The sequence below is a fragment of the Leptosomus discolor genome, chromosome 5 (genome assembly GCF_034619465.1).
Source record: "Leptosomus discolor isolate bLepDis1 chromosome 5, bLepDis1.hap2, whole genome shotgun sequence".
NCBI lineage: Eukaryota > Metazoa > Chordata > Aves > Leptosomiformes > Leptosomidae > Leptosomus > Leptosomus discolor.
Window position 1 is genome coordinate 58475058 of NC_141395.1, and position 23558 is coordinate 58498615.

The 23558-nt window shown below is 36.2% G+C and overlaps 1 protein-coding gene across 3 annotated transcripts in view; it reads left to right on the forward strand.

The window, feature by feature from the left end:
- VPS13B (vacuolar protein sorting 13 homolog B) overlaps positions 1 to 23558 on the forward strand; it is a 480656-nt gene that overhangs the window by 84717 nt on the left and 372381 nt on the right. For all 3 annotated transcript variants that reach the window (XM_086465731.1, XM_086465733.1, XM_086465732.1), the window contains exons 15-16: positions 946 to 1070; positions 22965 to 23149. In XM_086465731.1, the coding sequence (XP_086321857.1) occupies positions 946 to 1070; positions 22965 to 23149 (310 nt within the window). The remainder of the gene's footprint in view (positions 1 to 945; positions 1071 to 22964; positions 23150 to 23558) is intronic.

Sequence of the window (23558 nt, forward strand, 5' to 3'; positions counted from 1 at the left end):
AAACCTTTTGGGTGCTACTAAAATGTAAATATTTAGTACTAGTATTGTTAATTTTGTTAAATTTTTCAGTTATACTTTTACTTCCATACTGATATCTTAATAGAGATTTAAGCGATGAAATTCTTACTAACTGCATAAAACAAACTCTGTCCCAGAATTGCATGGCAAGCTTTCAGTTTTCTAAGTTACGTATTTACCTTCTGTCACATTTAAAGTGATTGCGATGGCAATATTGCAAGTCATCTGAACTTTTTTGAGGGGTTTTTTATCTGTTAAAATATTTTTTAGCAGCTGTTTGATCAGTGTTTGCAAAATGGTGGACTTCAACTTTGATTTTTATAGGGTTTATTTGCTAGCTTTAATATAAGCCAAAGCGTTCTGTTCTTACATGGATGGTGGTACAGCATGTTAAAAAGCCAACTCTACAACCATTTGTTTTCTGTATTGAACAGGGAAAAATCATAAAGAATAGTTGTGACAAACCTTTCTTTAGATGCTCTTACTAAGAAAAGAGGCTTTGAAAGGAAGCGTCTCATTTTCTTAAATACCACTTTTTAGGCCAATCTTGTTACAATGATGAAAAGTGATTTTATTTATCTTACATGAAAGGCAATGTGCAATCTGTAAAATTAAAGGATATAGAATGATGTCTTTTATTTGATAAATTATAATGCAGCATTTTTTTATAATTCAGCAGAGCGTAGTTAATTTTTTTTTTGAGCGAAGAAAATGTTTTTATATGAATTCCTATTGGGACATTATTTTAGGTAGATTTTTGTGGTTACATTTGTGTCTGGGAGGGAAAAGGAATTACTTAAAAATAATACACAATTTATTTCATATTTACCAAGTATATTAAAAAAATATGTATAATGTTATACAAGTAACTTGAATGTGATCTAATCATGTGATAGTATACCCTTTGACCAACTTAATTTGTTTCAGATATTTGGTTTTCAAGCAGCCCTGACTTCTGTGGACAGTAAGGGATTGTACTGCTTCCCTGTTCCAGTTATCCCCTCATTCAGTACTGCTGTTTATGGCAAGCTGATCAAGTTTCCCAGTTACTGGTGAGCATTAAGCATGTATAGTGTATTTAACTAATGTACTCGACTATTGCATTTCTAATGAATCATTTAAAAATGCTGTGCTCCGTATATATCCCTAAACTTCTCTGTCTCTTCTTTTACGTTCTATTAATTCTGTTATCATTAATAAATTTCTTTGTAAGGATAGCTGTTAATAAACATTTTAGACAGTTGTTTGGTTGAGAGAACAGGCTATGCAAGCCCTGTAGTAAATGGCTTTCTTCTAGACCTTGTAGCATTTTGAACCAGTTTCCGTTCTTCCTTGAGTGGATGCAAAAGCTGAAGTTACATACTGATGGCAAGCCTGGTGCGTTTAACTGAAAAAATCAGCTCTTTCTGTTTTAAACTCAACCAAATAAAAAGCAACAAATGGGGGAACACCCCCCGCCCCAAAAAGTCTCTACTAGACTTTTATTTCTGTTACTCGTTACAGTTGGAAGTGTTTAATATTGTGAACAGTATTAGGCAGTTTGTAGTAGTTCAGATTTTAGACGCAGACACTTCTGTTGTGAAAACAATTCTGTGTTTTATTGTGACATGAGCTATATATAAGAATTTTTTTTTCGTTTTAGTTTTAATGCCATGGAAATTCAGTATTTAAATTTAGCTCTTCACTTTAAATCTTGTGATCATAAATGTCAGTGTGTAGTAGTTTTTGTAGTAGTTTTTATTAATAAATCGTATTTATAAAAACTATTTTCAATAAAATGCATTTTGGCAATACTTTAGTTTTCTTTATCCCTCATTTTGAGCAGTAGCTGTCTGTAATACTACTTTGACTAAATCTGTGCAAATGATCTTACATGAAATGACAAGATAACAGGAAAACTGGTTAATGTGTTACATACTTTGTCTTCAAACATTTTGTGTTGTATAGCTAATTTGTAACATTCGTTTGTTTATAAAAAATTAGTGGATTATAAAAACACCCCACCCTGTGTCTGTGATGGTTCTTAGTGCTATGATACCACGTTAAATATAAGATGTTTTTAGCATAATCAGCGCACCACCAGGTGGTAGCAGCCTAATTGACTTTCTCATATTTTTGATCAATAGTTTACAAAAGTACTAACTGCTTCAAATGAGTTGCTGTTCTGTTGCAGTGTTTTGCTAAAAAATAATAAATGTTACCAGGATAACCCATAATCAGCACTAATCGGAGTACTTCAGTACTCGGGTAGGATTGACAGCCTTTCCTGACATGACCTGACATTTAACACTAAGTTCTTATTACCGATCCTTGTTAGTAAACTGTAGAAATAATTTACTGTTTAATAGTAAACTTAAATTTATTTACTGCGTTATAAAACCCATGGTTAGTTGTGCAAAATGAAAAAAAAATATTTTAGAGATGAAAACTAGTTGAAAAAAAATTTTCATCCGACAAGTTCACGGGATTAAGTGCTAGCGCTTTCTTGTAAATGCACTTGTGCTCTCTTGTGTGTGCTTGTGCTTGCTGCGCTCGATCTCTGGCTCACTCACGCTTGGTTTCTCATGCTTTTCCACATGTGCTGTTGCACACTTGCCGTCACGCTCTATCTCATGTGCGCACAGTCTTGTGCTCGCATTCTCCCCCCACTTCCCTCCCCTCGTTCTTTACTTCTCTCTCATGCTTTCTGTCTTGCTCACTTGCTTTCTGTCTTTTAAAAATACATTGTATTACGATGTGTGCCCAGCTGGAAAATAGAGTATGGTAGACTAATAACACAGAAAAATAAAAACGAGCGGTAGTTTTGGGGAGTGGAGGCAGGGCAATGGTCCTGCCTTAAAGTAGCAAATCATCTATCAGCATTTATTAGTGGATCTTGTAAGACCAACACTTACTGTGATCTAGTGTACTTTAAAATAATTTTAACAGCTTTCTCACTCTTTTCCGTGATATGATATCTTTCTAAAGCTTACTTATTTATTAACAGTGTGAAATAATGATATAAAATTAACTTATTCCAACAATTTATTTAAACTAAGCAACACCAATTTGCGGGTAATAAAGTAGAAAAACAAATGAGTACAGCAGCAGCCTGGTTAAATGAAGTGTAGTTTGAAGTGAATAAAACTCCAGATGAAACGCATCAAATAGCACTTGAACTAAATCGAAATCAGCATGAGGACTGAGAGTGTCATTGAAGTCATGCAGTGAGTGAGAATTAGTCTGGTAGGATAACCTGGTAATGTCATTAAACTTAAATTCAGTCCTCGCCCCCAAATTATACCACCTGCTTTATTTGGATTTTTAGATTTTACATTCCAGAGTTTCTTAAAGTACACACATCTGATGCTACATGTGTTCTTCTATTTCGTCGTAGAAAATCTATACCACAGACCATACCTTTTAAAAACAAAGACATTTTATGAACTGTTATGGAATCCCTCAGGTAGTATGTTTTGAGTTAGCAGTGAAAATCTCAACTTTATTTCTGACATAAATCAGTAGAATAGCTTTCTTTTCTAGTTTGAATATAATAATCTCAAACGTATTTGGTGTATAAAATACTGTAGTAATACCTATTTCTTAAAATTAGTTGATAAACAATGGTAGCATGTTTTGGTAGATAAAATTTCAGCAACATCAGCCCAGTAAATTCCAGTAAAAAACCATAAATGTTACACAAGTGCTGTTTCATTTACCTACTAGATTGATGTCTATTTTAATTTCAGTTAATACACTTTCTTCTTATAAAAGCAATGTGCTCAAGCTCACTAGTTAACTAAGTCTTGGACATCTTTTAAATTGTATGGCTAATGTATTTTTATATGAAAGAAAAAACATATGGTATTTTGGTTTTGTCAAGCATAACAAGATGCAAAATTCAATGTTAATGTAAATATTTTACAACTATTTTATGTAGTGTTGCATGCCAGATTGTAAAGCAGCATTCAAAGCTTTCAGGAGGATGACTAAAAACAACTGAGAATTAGCAGAATATGGTTAAAAGCCTAGAATGACAAGAATGTTTATTGCCAAACAGAAATCTTGAGAGGAATTTGCTTTTTTTTAAAATTTTTTAATTTTTTTTTTTTTTTTTATTTGGCTACAATGTCTGTGGTAACAGATGAGGTAATCTAGTGTAAGACGCTTTTGTTATAACCTTCATATCAGTTATAGAACACCACTTTATTGTATTTCTTAAGAATATTAAAGCATCATTGAAGAATATAGATTCTGAAAAGCCTTTCTTTATTTTTCTGATACCTGGATTGATAGTAAAGTGTGGTGTATTTTTGCTAGATATTGGTCCAGTTATGTGTGTTATTTTATTGCTTTTCTTCTTCTCTTGACCTGTCTTCTCTAAAGTCCCTTCCTATGACAAGTGTTCCAGACTCTCGTTTTGCTTTATTTGATCTGTGAGAAGGTTCTCACTTAGTGGCTCCACCTGTGACAGCTTTTGAGACTCTAAACACCAGTGGAATAAGGTTATAAATGGGGATGACATCTACCCCTGCATCATTTCTGTTCAGCTGCTTGGTCCAGTAGTCTACTTTCAAGGAGTCTGTTTCCTTTGTAATGAGTCTCCTCTTTCTCATTTTGACACCAGAGCAGTAGTAGCTGTGAGGAAGCACTGGTACAGACTTGAGCTGGTCATGTTAAATTTGAGTGTGTGAATGAACCTTTCATGAAGAAATTGAGGACCTGCTGGGTAAATTATTGTCAAGGATTTCGTGGCCTGCACTTTTAATTATTAGAGAGTACAGAGCAGTTAATTGATTGTTCTTGAATTGTTAGCCTATCAGAACAAAAATCTAGGATGTAAATTTGCAAGTAGATCTAGATAATTACTGCTAAAAAAAAATCTTTGAGAGACTAAACGGATTTAATTTTTGGAAAGTTTCTTTCTTTTGAGCTGTTCTCTGCAGTTACTGTCTTAGGAGATAAATTTCAGCTTAAACATAAGCAGAGTGCTAATGTTAGTCAAGCAGTTTCTGATGAGGAAGGATTTTTGATATGAGATTTGATTTGTGTTGGCATTGTGTCTCTTTCCTTCAGTGGTTTTTATTGAAGAGCTAATCATTATTGACAAAAGCCGACAAAAGTTTAAGATTTGCTCTGCTGTTAGAGGAGGTCACATGTATCATATGCTGGGCAACTCAGCTGCCCAGAGATATGATGTCACTTGTTTCACTTGTGAAAGCTGTGGGTTACAGTACTGACATAGTTGTTTTATTAATATGTACCCTCACAGCACTGAAAGATCACTATAGATATCTAGATACAGAGATCCTCACATGGAATATGTAAGTGTATTTTCTATAGGCTTTGTTTTTATGAACCCTGAAGAACATTTATATAAATATAGCTGTTCTTAGTATTTCAACACAGTTTTAACTGTAAAGGTAAATATTTACTGTGTTTCTAGAATCTGTTACATTTACATTAGATTGGCACGTTAGGTTGTAACCTCCTTTTGGCTAACTATTATACGATGATACTGAGAAAGATACTTTGCCAGCAACCTGAACATCAGCGTTTTGTGTTTTCTTATCTGACTACTTACCTTTTATTTTGACTTTGTCATTGTGTAGTTGCCAAATATTGCTTTGTACGCATGATTTAGCTTAACTTCCAATTTCTAACTTTAATATTAACCTTACAAAAACTGAGGATTCTAAAGACCTTCTGTTATTACTGCCTAGGTTTCTGCTCAAACTTCTGTTACTGTAAAGGTGTTTGTATTTTTATGCAGATTTACTTCCATTTTCTTCTATCGTGTCCCTTAGAAGGCAAACTTCTTCCCTCTCTTAAAGCCATGTAGTGGTATGCCATACATCTGTATTCTTATTGACCAAATTCACTGTTAGACTCCTTACACTATCCAGTAAGGTCATCATAAGCTCCGGTATGACTCGGGATGTGGATCTGCTCATGCGTGCTTTATGGGTCGTCTTGAAAATCCTGTGTGCATTTAATGATATCACAATGAATTGACTAGTGTGAGAGGAATTCATGTTGATCCACAAGTAGTGTGGTAGATGAAGATCTAGCTTCCTGCACAGTAAGAAGTTCTTTAGCAAGGAAATTTGCTCTTGCTGACACACAGCCTTTACCAACAAAGTACTACTGTGATGACAGAAGGAGATTTTAGGATTTGCTGCTCACTGAAGAGAGGATTAAAAGTGTTTAATGGGGGATCAGGTTAACTGTCTTTGTTACTTTTTTGCTTGAAACATCTTTGCAGGGCATGTCCAGTGGAGTAATGCTGCATAGAACTAGAAATCACAGTAGATTTGTGAGCTTGAGAGTCATGAGATGTAGCTGTCATGCAGTTCAGTGCAGTTGTGCTAGTCAGAGGCAAGTGGACCCTGCTGGCAGGAAACACACAGAGCCAGATATCCACTGACTATGAACATTAGATCATAAATCTAGAGAGTTTTCCAATAAATTGACACTTGGGTCTTGATTTTGGCAGCCTGTTTTATTGGCTAGTCACAGTAAATCAAGAGTAATGTCAATTTAGATTGGGTGTGGATTGTGTTTCACGTGGGCAGTTGAGGGGCATGCACGTTTCCCGGGTCAGAAGCAGAAACAGGTTGAAAACACATGAAACTCATTTTGTAGCATTCAGTTGTGACTGTTAGTTGTGTCAGTAATTGGATATAACTGCCAGATGAAAATTCAGGGTATCCTTCGAAACAGAAAAGATCTGAGATCGCATGCCTGAACAGATGCCATCAGTGTGTGGGACAGGAGAGAGTTTCAGCCACATCAGCATCATGTGAGTTCGACCTAGCATATGTAAAAACGTGTTTGAACCATTGAGATATGCCAGTGATATGGGCTGTGCAAAAGCAGACAGGAACGGTCATTCTCTTGGGTTCTGCAGAGGTGGTTGTGTAGAATTGCCTCAGATGTGAACAATCAGTCTAGGGAGTACGCTGGATTGCTTCAGCATTGTGTACTTCTCTGCCATTGCCTAGAAAATCTGTCAAAGAACATAATACTAGATCAGTTTTAATTTTTTTTTAATTTATTGGTAGCTGGTTTTGTTATGGCTTTCTGAGCAGTGAATTTGACCCTTTCAGAAGTTTGATTTACTGCACATCTTTGAGGAGTAGGTCTGTCAATATATCATAGCAAATTGTGAACAGTAATGTAGGGTGATGTAACAGTTTTAACAGGAGAATGATTTTTCATTGATAACATGGTTTAATGCATCTTTCATTATAAAGGTTAAAGTAGGCCGTGCTTGTGTATAAGGATGAAAATGCTTAAGGAACTTGTGTGAAACATTTTCTAATCTGTAGATACGTATTAATGTATCAAGTTTTGACATGAACATTTTGGGGCACTTTTCAGCTGCACTCTTCTGGAAGGAGCTGTTGTCAGTTACCAACAACAACCCCCTGTTCAGGAGGGGTTTTGCATTTGGGGTACATGACTTGCAGCTTGATTAGTGTGACTACAAATTAACTTCAGTTGGAAACTTCTAGTTTAACTTCTTTTTTTTTGAATCAAGTCCAGATCTAATGTTACTGCTTCTCAGCAGATGTGGCAGGCAGCATTCAGCAAATCTGTTAAAAGTGCACTTTTAATCAATGTAAATTGGAAGCAGTTGTATTTTTCAGTATTGTCAATGAGGAGGACGTTCAGCAGAGTTGACAGAAAAGGGTGGTTATCTGTAGTGTTTCCAGTGTAGTTATTTAGACTAATTAATTGTCAGGACTCTTCAGTGAAAGTAAATTAAGCCTAATAACTGATATCTGTCCAGGGAAAGTGATTGCACATGGCGAATACTTTATCTTGGTTGTTTATACTGTTGCCGTCCGTATTTGCTGGCATTTGTACTAGAAACAAGCAAGTGGTATTTATTTCAAAGCGTGTAGGATTTTCAGGGTTAAAGCCACATTTTGATTTACATGAGACTGGTGAAAGATATGAAGAACTTTCAGAACTACTGTCTTAAAGCTGAAGTGCTGTTATGCAGCATAAATACTAAAGAAAATTTGAATTCCTGATACATATTCTTTTTGTATTGGGTGTATTTGGAAATTCTGTTTCTCTTGCTTAGTGATACCACTATCTGTAGAAAATAAGCTGTCAGTATTTTCAGTGATATTCTCAGTTATGAGGGTTTACCCATGTAAACTCTGGCCAGAAATATCCACTGGCCGCAATTCTTCACATGTGTTTGTCCTTTATTTCTCCAGAATTTTGCTTGCAATTTAGTGCCCCCCTCCTCCACCTTTAAAGTGTAGCTGTGAATCACAAAGAGAAATATGGTCTCTGAGCTGGCATCTGTACTGCTAAATAAAACATTCCAGAAAACAATCTGTGGCCCTGAGGCCTGGTGGCCTCTTGTGGCTCAGTTCATATCCACACGCCTACCTGCAGCTTACCCCTCCACTCCAAAAAGGAGGAGGAGGAAAAAAAAAAAATAAAAAAAAAATTAAAGCTAGGAAGGGTATGGTCAGGCTTCAGACTGGGGACAGCTTCGGCATGCTTGGTCCCTTCAGCATGGTTTGAGAAAGTGTTGGCTGATGTGGCCTGAGACTGGCAGGGAGTAAGCGAACAGGATGCATAGTCAAGGACCATCACTGGAGCCTGCGCTTCGCTTTTGTAGTCAGCAAATAAGGATGTGCCCTGCTTGAAACTTGCACCTTGAAACCTGAAGGGCACGGAGGTGGGCTGTGGTGTTGTCCTGCTAGCCAGCCCCATTCAAATGTTGGTTGTTACATAGGACTTTGAAGAAGTCTACCTTAGTGTTGGAGTTGCTCTCTTAACTTTCACTTTTTTCTTTGCATCTTCATTTTAAGAAAATGCTGTGGTTGTTGATGAGATTGAAAGCACAATAACTTGAAGAAAAAATTAGATTCTTTCATGCATTATAACATTAGTTCCCTATAGAATTACGTTTCTGAAATTGTATTATTCCTTGTGTACCAAATAACCCACCAAAACTGTATGTTTAAAGGATCCTTGAATAAGCTCTGTGCTTATTGAATAAGTTGTATAGAACTGCTGATTTTGTTTAGCGTTTTATGGTTACCTTTGTAATGCTTATGGAGCATTGTTATGTTCCTGGATGAGCAGTAGCATATCCCTCTTTGGCTCTGCAGGGCTTCACTCTCAAGCGGTAGGCGTCATTTCCACGTGGAGTGAGGTACCAGAAACTCTATAGCCTTAAATTAGGCTTCTGTTTTTACAACCATGTTGAATTTGATAAAAGTGATAAATCGTGGCTAAAAACATTTTATTAAAAAAAAAAAAAAAAAGGCTGTATCATCTTCATTTGGAGCAACAAATAAATTAAATATAAAGGCTTATGTGCATGTTTACCTGTTCAGCTGTCCGTAAGACCTTAGCAGGTTTACTGCATTTGTGTTCGTCTCTAGGTAGGAGAAGCATACTGTCCTGTGTCCAGCATCATTTGTTTGCTGTGTCCTTCTCATGCTTGTTCCCTGTGGGACCCAGATGTGCTTTTTCTTTTCTATGGGAATAGTCATAGAATCATAGATCAGGATCGGTCTTTGGTTCTCGGCTGTGTTTGTGTATTCCTTGTGTACAAGGAAACATTCTCACCATTTTTCCTAGTTGTTTATAACTTTGTATTGTTTTTTTATTATTTCTTTAACAATGCCTTTTAAAGAAGTAACCTGTCAGCTGTTCATACTGAGGAATGGGTACTGCATTGAACACATGCTATGTTTGGGCCTCCATTGGGCCTGTACGTTCAGTAGGCATTGTCTAATTTTCATTTGGTTTTAGTCTTCTAAAGGACATCAGCTCCCAGTTTCTGCACTAGATTTTTCAGCAGGACATGTTTTGGGTGGGAACGTTAGAGGGAAATTTGAACAAAAAAGAAAGAACAAGGGAAAACTGAAGTCAGGCTCCTGTGGGACGCGGCCCTTAAACAGTAAACTATAAGAATAAAATCCGTTTATCAGAACAGATTTGGAAATCAGTTATACCTGTGGCAGGTTTGTCCTATATTGGTGCAAGAAATTGAAAGGATTATGTTGGTTAAGACACTAACACAAGAATTGTAGATTCATTTTTCAGTTAATCAGGATTTTTATCTGTTATAGCCTACAGGATTTTAAAATAAATTTTTAATTACTTTTCTTTGCTGATGTTTAGCTAGCTTTTGCTTTGAGTTTAATGACTGATTCCAAAATGAACAATCAAATAGAAGGAAATATATTTGGTAAGCATGATTAGTTTATTCCATTGATATTCAAGAAACGTGCATATCGCTACAGAATAACAGAATTAAAACTCTGATTTTTGTATTTTTAATTTTTAAAAGAAGGGAAAATGAAAATGGAATTGTTGTAATGCTGTCACTGACTTATTCTATTGCTCTGAAAGTACATGTATTTACTATACTCTTTTGTATACACATTGGATTTGGCTGTGTGCATATATTACAGCAAGAAAATATTTTACTGACAGTATCTTTTCTTCAGTATGTGTCTATGTGATAATTTTGATCGTCTTGAAGAGTCACTAGGGCTTATGGAGTTTTAAGTAAAAGACGTGATGAGACTTAGAGTGAATAGACCAAAACTGAACACAAAAAACCGTTTATCCATAGAATCAGCTTCAAAGTTTGTATTATTTTTGAGGAAAGAATGATGTAAAGTCAGTGCCAGAGTTGGTGCTTTGGATGGTAAATATAGATTTAACAATAATTGTAGTCTTTGAAGTAAAAAGTATTATGCATTTACTGAGACTTAATGTTTTGCTTTGAATAGCTTCTGATATCCTTTAAAATTCTTTTGAGGTTGCTAATTAATGAGGCCACGGTATAATAATTTTAACGGCCTTTATACTTTTTCTACTGTTATGCAATGTGTACATGTGAATCATTAGTGCACCTTGTCCAGTCATGTCCTTGCTGTTGATGATGTCCTTGATCCATCCTTTGCTATATTAAAGGCTTTTCTGGTAATGGAAAAAACAAAACACCCTTCCCCCCTTCCAGCAACTTCCATTTGATGCTGTAACTTCTATCTCAGAGACTACTAGAATTGGCTTTTGGGGTACTTTCAGGCAAGGAAGAGTGGAGTTAGGCGCTTTTATTTACCCTTCTGGATTTAATGCAATTCAGTACTTGCCTGTGAATACAGAAATATGCCTTTGTTTCTTTTAGTCTTTTGTACTTTCTGTTTGTGGCATCTCCATACAGTGCAATATTTTAGTTCAAATATTTATCTTTTTTTTTACCTCTCTGACCTTTATGGTCTAGCTATAAAAAAATTTGCCAGAATTTTAAACAACCTTGTTTCTCTCACTGTGTGTCTTTTTCCACCAAAAGATTCTGTTTATGAAACAAAATAAGCAGTATGCAAAATATTTAGTAGAAGAAATTCACAGAAAACTCCCAACTCCTGACCAACTTACCTTTTTTGGCAAAGGTTCTTATTTAGATCAGTTGTTAGCGTTTACTTGAAGTTATGTTCAGCTCTTGAATCTTGAGCAGGCAATTCGAAACTTAGTTCCAAAGATTTTTGAACTTTTCAGAGAGGAAGCAAAATAGGAGTTTTGTGCTTTTTTCAGTGAATTGTAGTCCATCTTCTAACAACTTTGCAGCTGTAAATAATCTTCAAGAAAAGAATAATTAGGCAAATTTATCTATGTTTGTCACTTTTTTCTGTTTCACACAATTTTCATGGGAGTACTTAGATGTGAGTTAAGACTGTGTGTTGAAAAATGGTATCTGTGAGATATTTGCAAGGGAGGGCAGGAAAGGGTGTGCGTGCATTAGTATGTGTACGGGTTAGATGTGGGTATTTTCTTTCTGTTTCCATTGTCAGTATTTCATTCCACAACTATCTTCCTCTTAATGTTCTAAATATAATTTTATTTTTATTGATCCCTACTTTCAGTTTCCAAGCACTTTCAAAAAAAGATTCAGTCATGCATCTTGTTCTCTTCACATACGCTTTGAGTTTCTTCTATTCTTACGTTTTTCTTCCTGTCTTTCAAGCATTTTATTGGAAATACTCTAAAGACCATTATTTTCCTTTGCATTCTCTTATTTGTTTCTTTTTTTTCTTGGTGTCTAGTCTCCATCCTTGTGCCGTAATCCCAAATCTGTTAATCCCACTGTATTGTTTTTCCTTTCTTTTTCCTCTTACCATTTGAAACCTGTGAGAGAAAGATAATTCTGTCGGCTTTTTTGTGCCTCCTTCCTTCTTAAATGTGTCTTTTTTTGTGCCTCTTTCCTTTCACTATCGTCTTCTGTCACTTTCTATCTTGCTGTTTCTACAAGGGCTGGGAGAATGCTCTACAAGTTACTTAGTTTTTTGTGAGACAGCCAAGTCTGTGGATCTGTCCTTGTCACTGTTCCTGCTCGAAGCAGTTTGTCTTCCTTGCTCCCCAGCCAGAGGATCTACCTTCCTATCTTCTATCTCAGTTAACTCTTAAAAGCCACTGTTCCTATCTTGCAAGACCTGCTAATAGCCTTGAGGAGATGTCTTCAGATGAGAAGAAAACAATGCCTCTGTTCATCATATCTGCGTTCTTGAGAGTTCCTCACTTCTGGTTGTTTGGAGAAGGCTTAGACTTCTGGGGTAGCAACTTTGCTGCTGCATAAAATACAGCTCTGCATTCAAGTTTTTCCTTCTACAGGATAGGGTCTAGTCAGCTGTGCTGGTTCTGGCAAATGGAAGGGTCCTCACCATAGATAGGGCCCATGAACTGGGCTGTTTTCTTGTGAATAATGTATATATAATTTTTGGGCATGTTTGATAATTTCAAAGTGTTGTAAGAAATAGCAAAGAGGAAAGTCACACTGGAAATATGGGGTAGGAAAAGAGTTTGAAATTTGAAATCATTAAAAGTATGGAATAGGCTAAGAAATTAATTATCTGCACACTTTGAAATAAATTTATTAGGAGATAACTAATTTGTATTTAAGATACCAGATTTTGCAGCTCTGCTGGGAATAAGAAAGGTAATTTGACAGTAACAAAAACAAAATAATGCATGCAATTTTAAAAGATCATATTGGATAGAAATATCTATAAAAAAATCCTTACTTGTGATCCTAGTAATTTGACAAAACTCTAGCCTACAAAATCATATCCTGTATCCTACAAAAATATTTTGTAAATTACTGTTGTTAGCTGCTGAATTGACTGTGTGAATTTCCTTCAGATTGAAGGGACTGTTTCTGAGAGCTGCTGGTTTTACTTCTGACAGCGTGAAAGTATGATGGAAGTAGTTGCTGTTCTCAGGGCTGCCACAGTCATGACTCTTGCTCCCCTGATAACACCTGGTTAAGCACGGATCTCCTTGCCGAATGGCAGCAGCCTGTGTGTCCTATTCCTGTTTTGTGGCATTGTGTTCAGCAGATGACTGTGTTTGTCAGTGCAGTTTTCTTCACTGAGCTCTAGCATGTTTCTGAGCCCTCCTGGCTCCCTGTTTTACCTGCTAATGGCAACCAAATGGCTCTGTGTGGCAGATTTAGAGGATTGATTTAATGGCTGTTGCTGCTGCTTCTGGTAATGTGTGAAGGGGGAAGGAGGAGAGGAAAAGGGAGAAGATGAGGCTGGTTCTCTGCACGGTAAAGCAGGCTGCTCTGTGGGAAGACTGTTCCATCCCTGTGGCTGCTGGGACTGCATTACACTGTGGTATCCAAAACAATGATACCGGATTTACAAAAGCTACAAAAAAATGTAACACTTACTTTGTTTTAATAAACACAGGTCTTTGCTGTTTGGAGGTTTATGGGCACTAGCAACTTTTTACCTCATTAGCTCGGGTGGTTTTGGTGGTCTTGGTTATCAGCAACTGTTTAGTTATAGCATCTCCCAAGTTCCAGCTAATTTCCCCCCTGCTTTTCATAGTTCTCATGAAGAGATACAAGGCACAACTCAAATAGTAGATGTAGAAGTGCTCTGCTTCTGGTATGATTCCCTCTGTACTACTTTCATAATGTGGTTCCTTATAGAAAGTCCTTGCTTCATTTCAGACCTCTTCCTGGGTTTTTTATGTGTGGGGTTTTTTTTTGTTTTGTTTTACTTTGGGTTTGGTTTGTTTTGTTTTGTTATATATGTTTTGCTCTTTGGTCACTGTAATTAGTGTTGATTTTTCTCATGGTCCTTATATTTGGATCTCCTTGGTCATAATGCAGCTAAATGTCATATCCCTTCCCTTGTCCCCACTAGTATCCACAGTCAGTGAGAATAGGATTCCTAGATCCTAGTAAAAAAGTTACTGACCTTCTTGCAGAAGTAAAGAAGAATAGGTGTTTAAAAGTGTTAAGTAAGAAAAAAATGTTCTGAATTTACATTAATTGTATTCCAATACACGTATTTCTTATCCCTTGTTTTCTGATTTCACACACACAGCTTGTGGAGTTCTGAAGATGCAGTTCTTCAAAGATATAACTTTATGCACAAGATTTAGTTGGTTGGTGACAAGTATAAAGCTAACCATATCTGTTAAGGACATACGGAAGACTGAGGGCTCATACTGTAATCGCCTCAGAGCAGAGAACTTGGAATTTTATTCTTTTATAGATTGCTCATATCCCTGTAATGATTCTTTCTGGAGACAAATATTCACTAGTGGTTAGAAAAAGAGGGTTTTTTCAAAGGAAGAAATAACAACTAGTGACTGACCTCCACTTGCAATTTGATGGGAGTTCAGATCCCTAGCATCTGTACTGTTGATGGGGCATGGCTTTCCCAAAGCCAGTGAGCTGAATTTGATCTAAACATCCTAAATATGTTTCTGTAATGCAGCTGCAGGTTTAACATATTCCTGCATTACATTTCAGCAACCACCTTAGTTTATCACGTGTCCAAAAATAAGACTGAAAAGCCTCTCACTGGATTGTCTCTTGTGGCATCAACAAATTCTTAGTTTGGATCTGTTGCATGTTAAGACACATAGGCAATGACTTTACTGGAAGTGGAGATAGACTGCTTTCTTGTCTTCTTTCTTAAACTTTTTAATCCGGTGGGTGGAAAGACTCATCTGTTGCTTAATGTGGTTGGATTCAAGCTGACTGAAATTAAGACTTTCCTAGCCTGACATTCCAGGTCTTTGGTCTTTCTTGGAGCCTTCAACATTTTTTCTCTTGGTGTCTCACAGCAGATAAAGTTACAATAACCATCCCACTGAGGTCACTGCTTCTCACTTCCTGGTTGGTTCACAAACCATTATTATTTACATGTAATGATCATAATTTTTAATCTCATTATCTCAACTTTTAATGTCCAGATGTAATAAAACAAGCTAAATGATTTTAAAAACAATCCATGTTTGAGCTCCTAACATGTATGTCCGGAGTCTTGCATTCTCTGCTTCAAAGGGGTTTTCTGGGGGACAAGATTTCTTCCTTTTAGATATTTGTTTGATTTTATTAATTATTTTTGTTCCTGTAATAATGCATTTAATTTTGCTTTGCTCTATAAAGCTAAAGTTTATTGTTTCATTAAAAGACACACTGTACTGTGAATTGAGAATGGATAATCTCTGTTCATTTTCTAAGACATATTGAAGCTTGTACTTTGCCTGCGTTGTTTTGTTTTCACAATTGTTTCAAGGAAATCTGTGTTTTTTCTGAAGTTCACGTGTGAAATAACACTTTACAAACTTTTTTATCAGTGACAATTTCAATTCCAGAACTGTTAAAAAAGTTTAAAAAATTACAATACAGAAGTCAGTTTTGAAATGATCATGTTATTCCCTTCTAATGCCATATCTAAAGTGTTAAGAAAAAGTTAATTTTTTTATTAATTGAAAAAAAAAAAAGTTGGTGAATGTTGAAGTTCATTGTTTTCTCCCTTGTAATAAAGTGTATGATTAGCAGTGTTTCCTCGAAATAAGAGGAAAAGGCAGAAAATTCACCTCTGTAAGAGATGATATAAGATGTCAGGGAGCCTTTAGTGAAGCCTCTAGAAGAGCAGAAGAGGTTTTGAAGACATCAGTCTTGGAGGTGTTTTTGGATTGAAGTGTTCCAAAGCAACCTTAATTACTATTTTTTGATAATAATTGACTTGGTCCTGTGACACAAATAACTGCATGTTGCTGTCTGAAGTCTAAAAACTGTGTTAGCATGTGCAGTGTGCGATATGACTGGTTTTTATTGTGAGTAGTAGTGAGTTCAGTCTTGCTTTTAAAAAAATAATAGTTCCAAGACTGTAGTGGTTGATGTCCTTTCCCCTGCACGCTCCAGACTTTTAATATTTGTCGTTAAGTAACTAGACGTTGTTTCCCTTTCCGAATAGTAGTTGCTTAAATGTTAAGAAAAAGGATCAAAATTGTAATTTTCTTTAGGTTGATAGAAAAGAAAAGATTAAGTAGAAATACGCATTTGTTGTAGGTATGTAGCCTTTGTTCATGTCGAATATAAAACCAGTGTACGTTTTCTGTTTGCCTAAGAGGAAAGGTGTGCAAATACTGGAAATATTTAGGCATTTAAATTATGTTCAGGTTCTTTTAAGGCACAGTTGCTGGGTTCTAGTAGCAGGTTACTGGTTTTGTTATTTTGGAAAAAATGAACTAATCATATTTTACTGTACAGGATATGAGTAATAACAAAAATTAAATTTTTGGAAACATTTTGCAGGTTCCAGCTTTGCAGTTGGGGACTCTGTATAAACCTCTGGACCCAGCTGTTCACCACTATATTCTTTCAATCACTCTGAGGTGTTGATTTTAAAAGAATGAGTTGCTGTTCCTAAAGTCTACAAACTGAAAATATTTCATAGCAGGCCTGTGAACTTACATGGTTATATTGGTGCCTATACAGGGTATATAATAGGGACCAATTCATGTTTTCATTCAAAAAATGCGAAGAAAACTATTTTCTTTAATGGTATGCCAGATTTATCCGAGTATTTCAGCAAGTCTGTATTACAGTTTGTCAGCAAACTGGGTACAACCAAAGTGTATTTAAAAATCATTTAATTAGGACAGATTCATTTTCACTCCATGCCGCTACACAGCAAGACTTGCTTGTTCAGATTTCCTTAAATTTATTCTGGAACTTGTCCAAGTCCAGCTTTAATGAGTAGCCTATCCTGCTAGTTACATTAGGATTTATTTTCCCCTAGAGAAGAGTGTTTGAATTGATAGTTTTTTAACCTGTTCAGTTAAATGAACATATGTTCAGGACTGCATCTTAACTCTTGAGTGTAAAGATTTGAGAAATAATTATTTCTATTGTTGTTACAGTTTTAAAGTGCAGTTAAAATAGTGGGTTTAGACTCCAACTATGTGCCATAACTATTTTAATATGGTGATGAGTTTTGATATGAAGTCATATTCAGTTGCTTAATACAAATTTAATGATACAATATAGAAACATAGATCTGACTTGGTTTACTCAAAATTATTTGTGCTTGAATTTTCATTTGTTGCTTGAATATATCTCTTGGGTCATAAAACTTGGTTAAATATAGCTCAGTACTTTATTAATGATGGATTTTCTGTATTAGCAGGTGCAGTTTGGTAGCAAACTAATATTTTAAGTTCTTTTAAATGCATTATTTGTGTTTCAAAACTATTATAATAAATCCTGAATTATAAATGTACTTTCATCACTAGCCAGGTCTAGTTAAAATTTCCTTTAAGCAACATTTGCTGCGCACATGGTACAATACTTCCCCCTCCCGCCTTGTTTTTTTTTTTTTTCTTTAAAAGAGGATTTATTTTCTTCAGCTTCCCATTCCTCCAAAGTTATCTGAAAAGGACCAGTAGACTTTATTCCTATGGTGTTGTTAAAGTACAATAAGTGTAGAACTTGCATATTGTTAAAAGAAAAAATCATACGCTGTTATTACTCATAAGGGACTATTTTATGTGAAACTTTTAAGTTTTAAGTTTAGCATAGTTCAGTACAGTAGCTGAAATATGTATTAAATGAATGGGCAAATTTTTAAAGCAAAATCTTTTTCACTCTCATATTGTATGCTGTGACTGTCACAGCTCTTCACGGATCCCCCTCCAAACTATGTAATTTGATAATACAAATGTGTTATTTTAAATGGAACTTTTGCAGTCAAGTTTGTCCTGAATTTTGCTGAAAAAGGTTTTCTACCTTCTTTCTACCTCCCCAGTTTTATGTTAGAGAACCCATCTTTGAAATATTCAGACACTTTTTTCTGAAATATTTAGTTTTAATCCAGCAAAATAATATTCAGAAATAAGAGGGGGAAATAGAAAATATAAAGTAGAAAGGATAACAAAAGGAAAAAGAATAGAAAGGAAAAATGTTACAGTGCACTTCTGCAATGAGATAAATAATAAAAGATCACAATACACATTTCTGTGTAATGCCTGCAAAAGCTTTGCTAATGTGCATATCTAGTTTTCCAACCTGAATTCTATATAAAAGTGTTTTGTGCTGTATGTTTAATCTTGAGTTTTAAAATATTTTTTTTATTTAGTGTGTATGTAGCATTTTGTTTTACAGGGATGGATTTTCTTAAGTACAGAATCGTCTTATATACTCCTTTGCTTATGTACACCTTTTCTGCTTAAACTGATAAATTTCAGAGCTTGAACTTACGCTCTCCGAAATTCTAGGAAACTAAATTCATTGGCTTGGGACCAGAATTAGAAAAGGCCACAGTGTTGCCGTCTCCACCTGTGCTTTTCAGGGAACCCAGAGTTTTTCTTCTAGTGACTATATGGGTATATGTACATTTACATGGAGGAATGTTTGTGTATCTGAGGAGCTGAAACGGGAGATACATTTTATCTAATTGCATCCACAGGAGTGTGAACTTCGTACGTCCTCTTGTGCGTGCGTGTTGTGTGGTAGAAATTGTCAGACTGTGTTCCAGGCTGTTAGTTCCTTTTGGCTGTCTGAGTCAGTGTTTTTCTTTTTTTTTTTTAAACCAGGCAGAATCTTCCCTTGTTTGCCTGACTTAATACTGGTATTATTTTCAGCTTTTGTTTTGTCTCTCCTTAAAGTAGATCTAATTTTCTAACTAGCTTAATTTTTGAAGTGTAGACAAATGTTGTTTGGGTTTTGTTTGTTTGTTTGTTTGTTTGTTGTTGGTTTGTTGTTTTTTTTTAATGGCTTTCTTGCACCAACAGATTTCAAATGTGTTTGGATGCATTGTTTTCTCAGATGGCCACATGTGGTATTTGTACACTTTGGGAGAAGGTGATTTTCAGGAAAGGTGTGTTTGAACTTCAAACTGAGAGGCAGGAAGAGCTTCAGGAGTTTTGTACAGATATTTCTTACCCCTTTGATGACCTGCTGTGCTGCAGTGATAGAGTAGTGATCTCGGGCAGCGAGGTCTGCATGTGGTCTGCTCATGTACTCTAGAAAGATCTTCATGTGGCTGTCAGCAGAAAAGGCAAGTAGGAGATGCTTAGTTCCCCCAAACAGGACAAATCTGATTTTTCTTGTTCTACCTCACTGTTTGGTGTCAGTGACTGCTATTAAAAAAACCCCACAAAACAAACAAACACAAAAAACCCAACCAACCAACCAAAAAAACAACAAACCAACCCATAGCTAATACAAATTCTCTTCTGAAAAGGCCTTTAATGAGTTTTGACTTTCCTGGCAAAAGAGGCTATACTGATCCAAGCTATTGGTAGGTCCAAACTTCAAAGGCTGATAGTTTAATTCAAACAGTAGATTGCTTTTTTTTTTTTTTTCCATTCTGAAGGAAATATCTACTATCAGACACAAGGCTGAGTTCTCCCATGTAATCATCCATGTTTTTTCTGCAAATGACATTTGAAGCTGACAGCACAGTTGTGTCATTAGCTTCAAATGAGTTGCAACTCAGAGGCAGTCCTGGTGCTGCTTTCCTCTCCCTTCTTCTCAATGTATTTGAGACAGGTAATCCTGATCCCAAGCTTTATGAGGTTGAAAAAACTTGGTCTAAAGAATACTGATTACTGTTACAGAAGGCTACAAAAAAACATCTGTTTTCTTTGTTCTTTTTCCTCCATCTCTATTTACATCCATTTTCTGAGAATCTTTCGTATCTTCTTTCATAGGAATTAGTTTTTCTTTTATTCCCTTGTTTTTATTTTTAGTGAGGAGCAACGGAATTGGCTTTTGTGGATGTGCTTCATCTATGAAACTTTTATCTAAAGTGTAGACGTCCACAGCTGAGATAATTGTCATAATCTCCCTTTACAGGCAGTAGATAGAAATAGGGACCTGCAGAAAGCAGTTTACTTGTTCATCAGATCTAGAATGAATGGATCTCTGTTACGTGTATAAGTACTGTTTTCTTTCCTCTTACCTTAGAGGGGTCTATACAGCAATCTTGGATATGGATGTTTGTTTATACTGTAGATATCTAACGCTTGATGAATTAATTCCTGTTGTTCCAGAGAAAATAGTTTTCAGTTAGCTGTTTCCTGGTATTGACAAGGAATTGAGGGAGGAGATCTCTTTGTGACTTGAAGTGAATGCTTGTATGTGCAAGTCCAAATTCAAAGTGGTGACATTACCTTTTGCTGTTGTCTTGGTTTGAAAGACAGGTGTCTGCTGAGGAAGGCAGGAGCCTCCCTTGAAATGGAAAGTGCAACCCCCTTCCCTCCAAATGATTATAATTTTGAAATTAACAGGCCTTCAGGCAAAGATATGGGGAATAGGAATAACAGTTCTTTACTTATATATATATATATATATATATATATATATAAAAACCACAAGGCAGGGAAAAAACAAACAACCCACTGGTTTACACTGACAGAGTCAGAAATACAACCTGACACCCTGTTAGGGTGGCAGTAGCAGTCCGATAAGATGCTGGCTGCAGTCCTCCTGAAGCGATGGATGTAGTTCTGTTGAAGCAGCGATCAGGTAAAAGGGTCTGGTCTTCCTCGGAAGATCCAGTGGTAGGTAGGTAGCTCTTGTCCTCTGGAACTCCAGTGGGGGGAAAAGCTCCTCTGGGAATCCAGTGGAAGAAGGCTGCTAGGGTGTTCGAGATCTCAGTTTTTATTTGGCATGGACTGCTTGGCTCCTTCCCCCCGGGCGGAGCATCTCACAGTGGGATGGGGAGTCGTGAGGCAGTTCCTTGATGGGCCATTAACAGGAGATAGTCCAGTTGCGGGTTATCGATGGGTCATGCGATAAGGCATTGTTGTGCCCATTAACAGGAGATAGTCTAGAGGGGGGAGGTAGGGAGCACCGCCCCACCGGTCTCAACAGGTCCTGAAGATGGTAATAGAATACTTTTTTTTTTCCCTTTTGGCACATTTTACACTGTAGCCTAGGACAGCTGTACCACTGTGTCAATGTGGTAGTTGATATGTGTCTTCAGATGTTCAGAATGCTTGTTTCCAAACCATGTTTCATATGTCACGCAGGCCTTATCTGCAGCTTATGGGCCAAAAGCATTAGTGGCACAATATTTTGCTGTTCTCCTTGCTCGTATAGAGCATAATGATCATGGGTCTGAGATGTGCTTTTTCTTCACAGTTTCCATGTTGAAGGGCCGCTCTCCCAATCAAGTGTAGAATGTGCAAGGAAGTAATCTTCTTATTGCCAGAATTTAGTATCACTTCATGCTGCTGTAGATTTTAGAGTTTGAGCATCAGGAATGGCCTGTTTCTGAATTCATGGAGCCTGCTGCAGAGTCTCTACTGCTAGTATGAGCTCACATATTTTAGGTCATATAGCTGCAAACATTTTCGTGTGGAGCCAGATAGGAGATGCAGTATATTTGGACCGCTTATAACAGTTCCTTGGAAAGCTTTGATTTTTCTGATCTAAAGAGCCATTCAGTGTCTGCAAGGGAGTGTCTTACATTTTCAGTCCCTCAAACATTTTGGTATAGGATGCTTTTTTTCTTGGGCTAAGGGATTGTGTGACCAGCTTCAGCAGCTTTCTCTCATTTGAGGTTCTGATTCCCAATGGAACATTAACCTAATATTGTTAATTTCCATGCAGCTTTAGACTTGTCCCTAAAAATCTTCTTATGGACGAGATTCCTTAGAATGAGAATGAAGTGATCTGTGTGTTTTGGGGACATTAGAGAAAATAATGATAAATAGCACAAAAAATATATTTTGGTGATGGAGCAGGAGGTGATTAGGGCAAGATTCATAGTGTTGTAAATATGCTGCAGGAAAAGGCTCCAAAATGAGAATATTTCTTGTCCAAAAGAATATCTTCTCCAAAAGAACCTTTGCAGTTTTTGTTGAATGTAACAAATCAAACTGTTGCTTAATTTTAGGTAATAGTGTATATATTAGGAAGAGAAAGTAACTTACTGACTTTGCTATAGTTGTGGTAGCGCCTTCTTGTTGATAGTGGACTATATTGTCACAGAAGAATTTTATTTCCAAACAGAATGTCCTTTACCTTGCACTGCCCTCCCAGTGCCTGTCCCCACCTGTTTCTCTTCCCCACCTATAAGGTAAAAGGCATTGAAAATTATTAGAATCACTTAATGAGCTCTATGTCAGCCAAATATGGAATATGAGGAGAAACATCGAATGTGGGGGTCTTTGTTTGTATTTTGTTGTATGGATAGTGTCTGTATGGGTTTTTTGTATCACTGAACATGGCTCATTTAGTAGTTCACTGTAAGCTTTTAAATAACAGTTTTTCAGAAAATTCAGTTATTGAACAGATTTATTCTGTGCTTTTAATAACTGCATGATTTTATGAGTAGCTCTTTTTTTGATGGGAGCACTTGGAATTGCTTTTATTAAATATTTTAAAACCAAGAGATAATTAGATAAAAATACATGATTTTTTCTCTCATGTTTTGGAGGGAGAGATAAAGTTAAATCATGCAATGGAAGTCCTGTTTAGGGTGAATTTCAGTGTATGTAGAATCAGCTCTTACAGGAAGAAATTTAACAGGCATGCAGCTCCAACCTTACAAGCCAACCGCTTATAGTCTGGTATTCTGTGACTAAGTTTTTAAATTGTTATTTTTATGCACTATAGTAATGATTTTGCTTTTTTTTTTCTCTCTCAATATTTGAAACAGGACCAAGCGAGCTAATGTCCCACTAACAGAATGCATATTTGAGCTTCCTAATTTGACAGTTCAAGCAACTAGAGCTCAAACTCTTCTGCTTCAAACTATTTATCAGAGCTGGTGCCATCCTGGTGGAAATGTCAGTTCGGTGGTGGTAAATGAAGCTTTACTGAATGAGGTCTTCCAAACTTCAGGTAAATATATGATGCTTTTGGTTAAGAATTTATTATGGTACAGAGCACTGCTAGTGAATGTACATATAACTATATCCTTTAAATCCAAGTTTTTACTCATGGTGGTTAACAGACAGAATGTTTTTTGTGTGCGTATGGGTATTTATAGCTTATGCTTAAAATCCAGGATGTAAGCTAAGCCACTGAGCTTCACTCCTTGGCACCAATTTCTGGATGCATTTAATTTTCCCATGCAGGATAATTTTTCCTTGCTTCCCTCATCTGAAACATCCACCCTTGCTACCTTATATGGTGCAATTTGTAACTTAAGATCATTCAGAGGTGAAGCTGGACTATTAAGGGCTTTATTAATCAATGGCGTACATTGAATTTTTTTTAAAGGCCTGCAGATGTTTCTCATCCAGTTTCA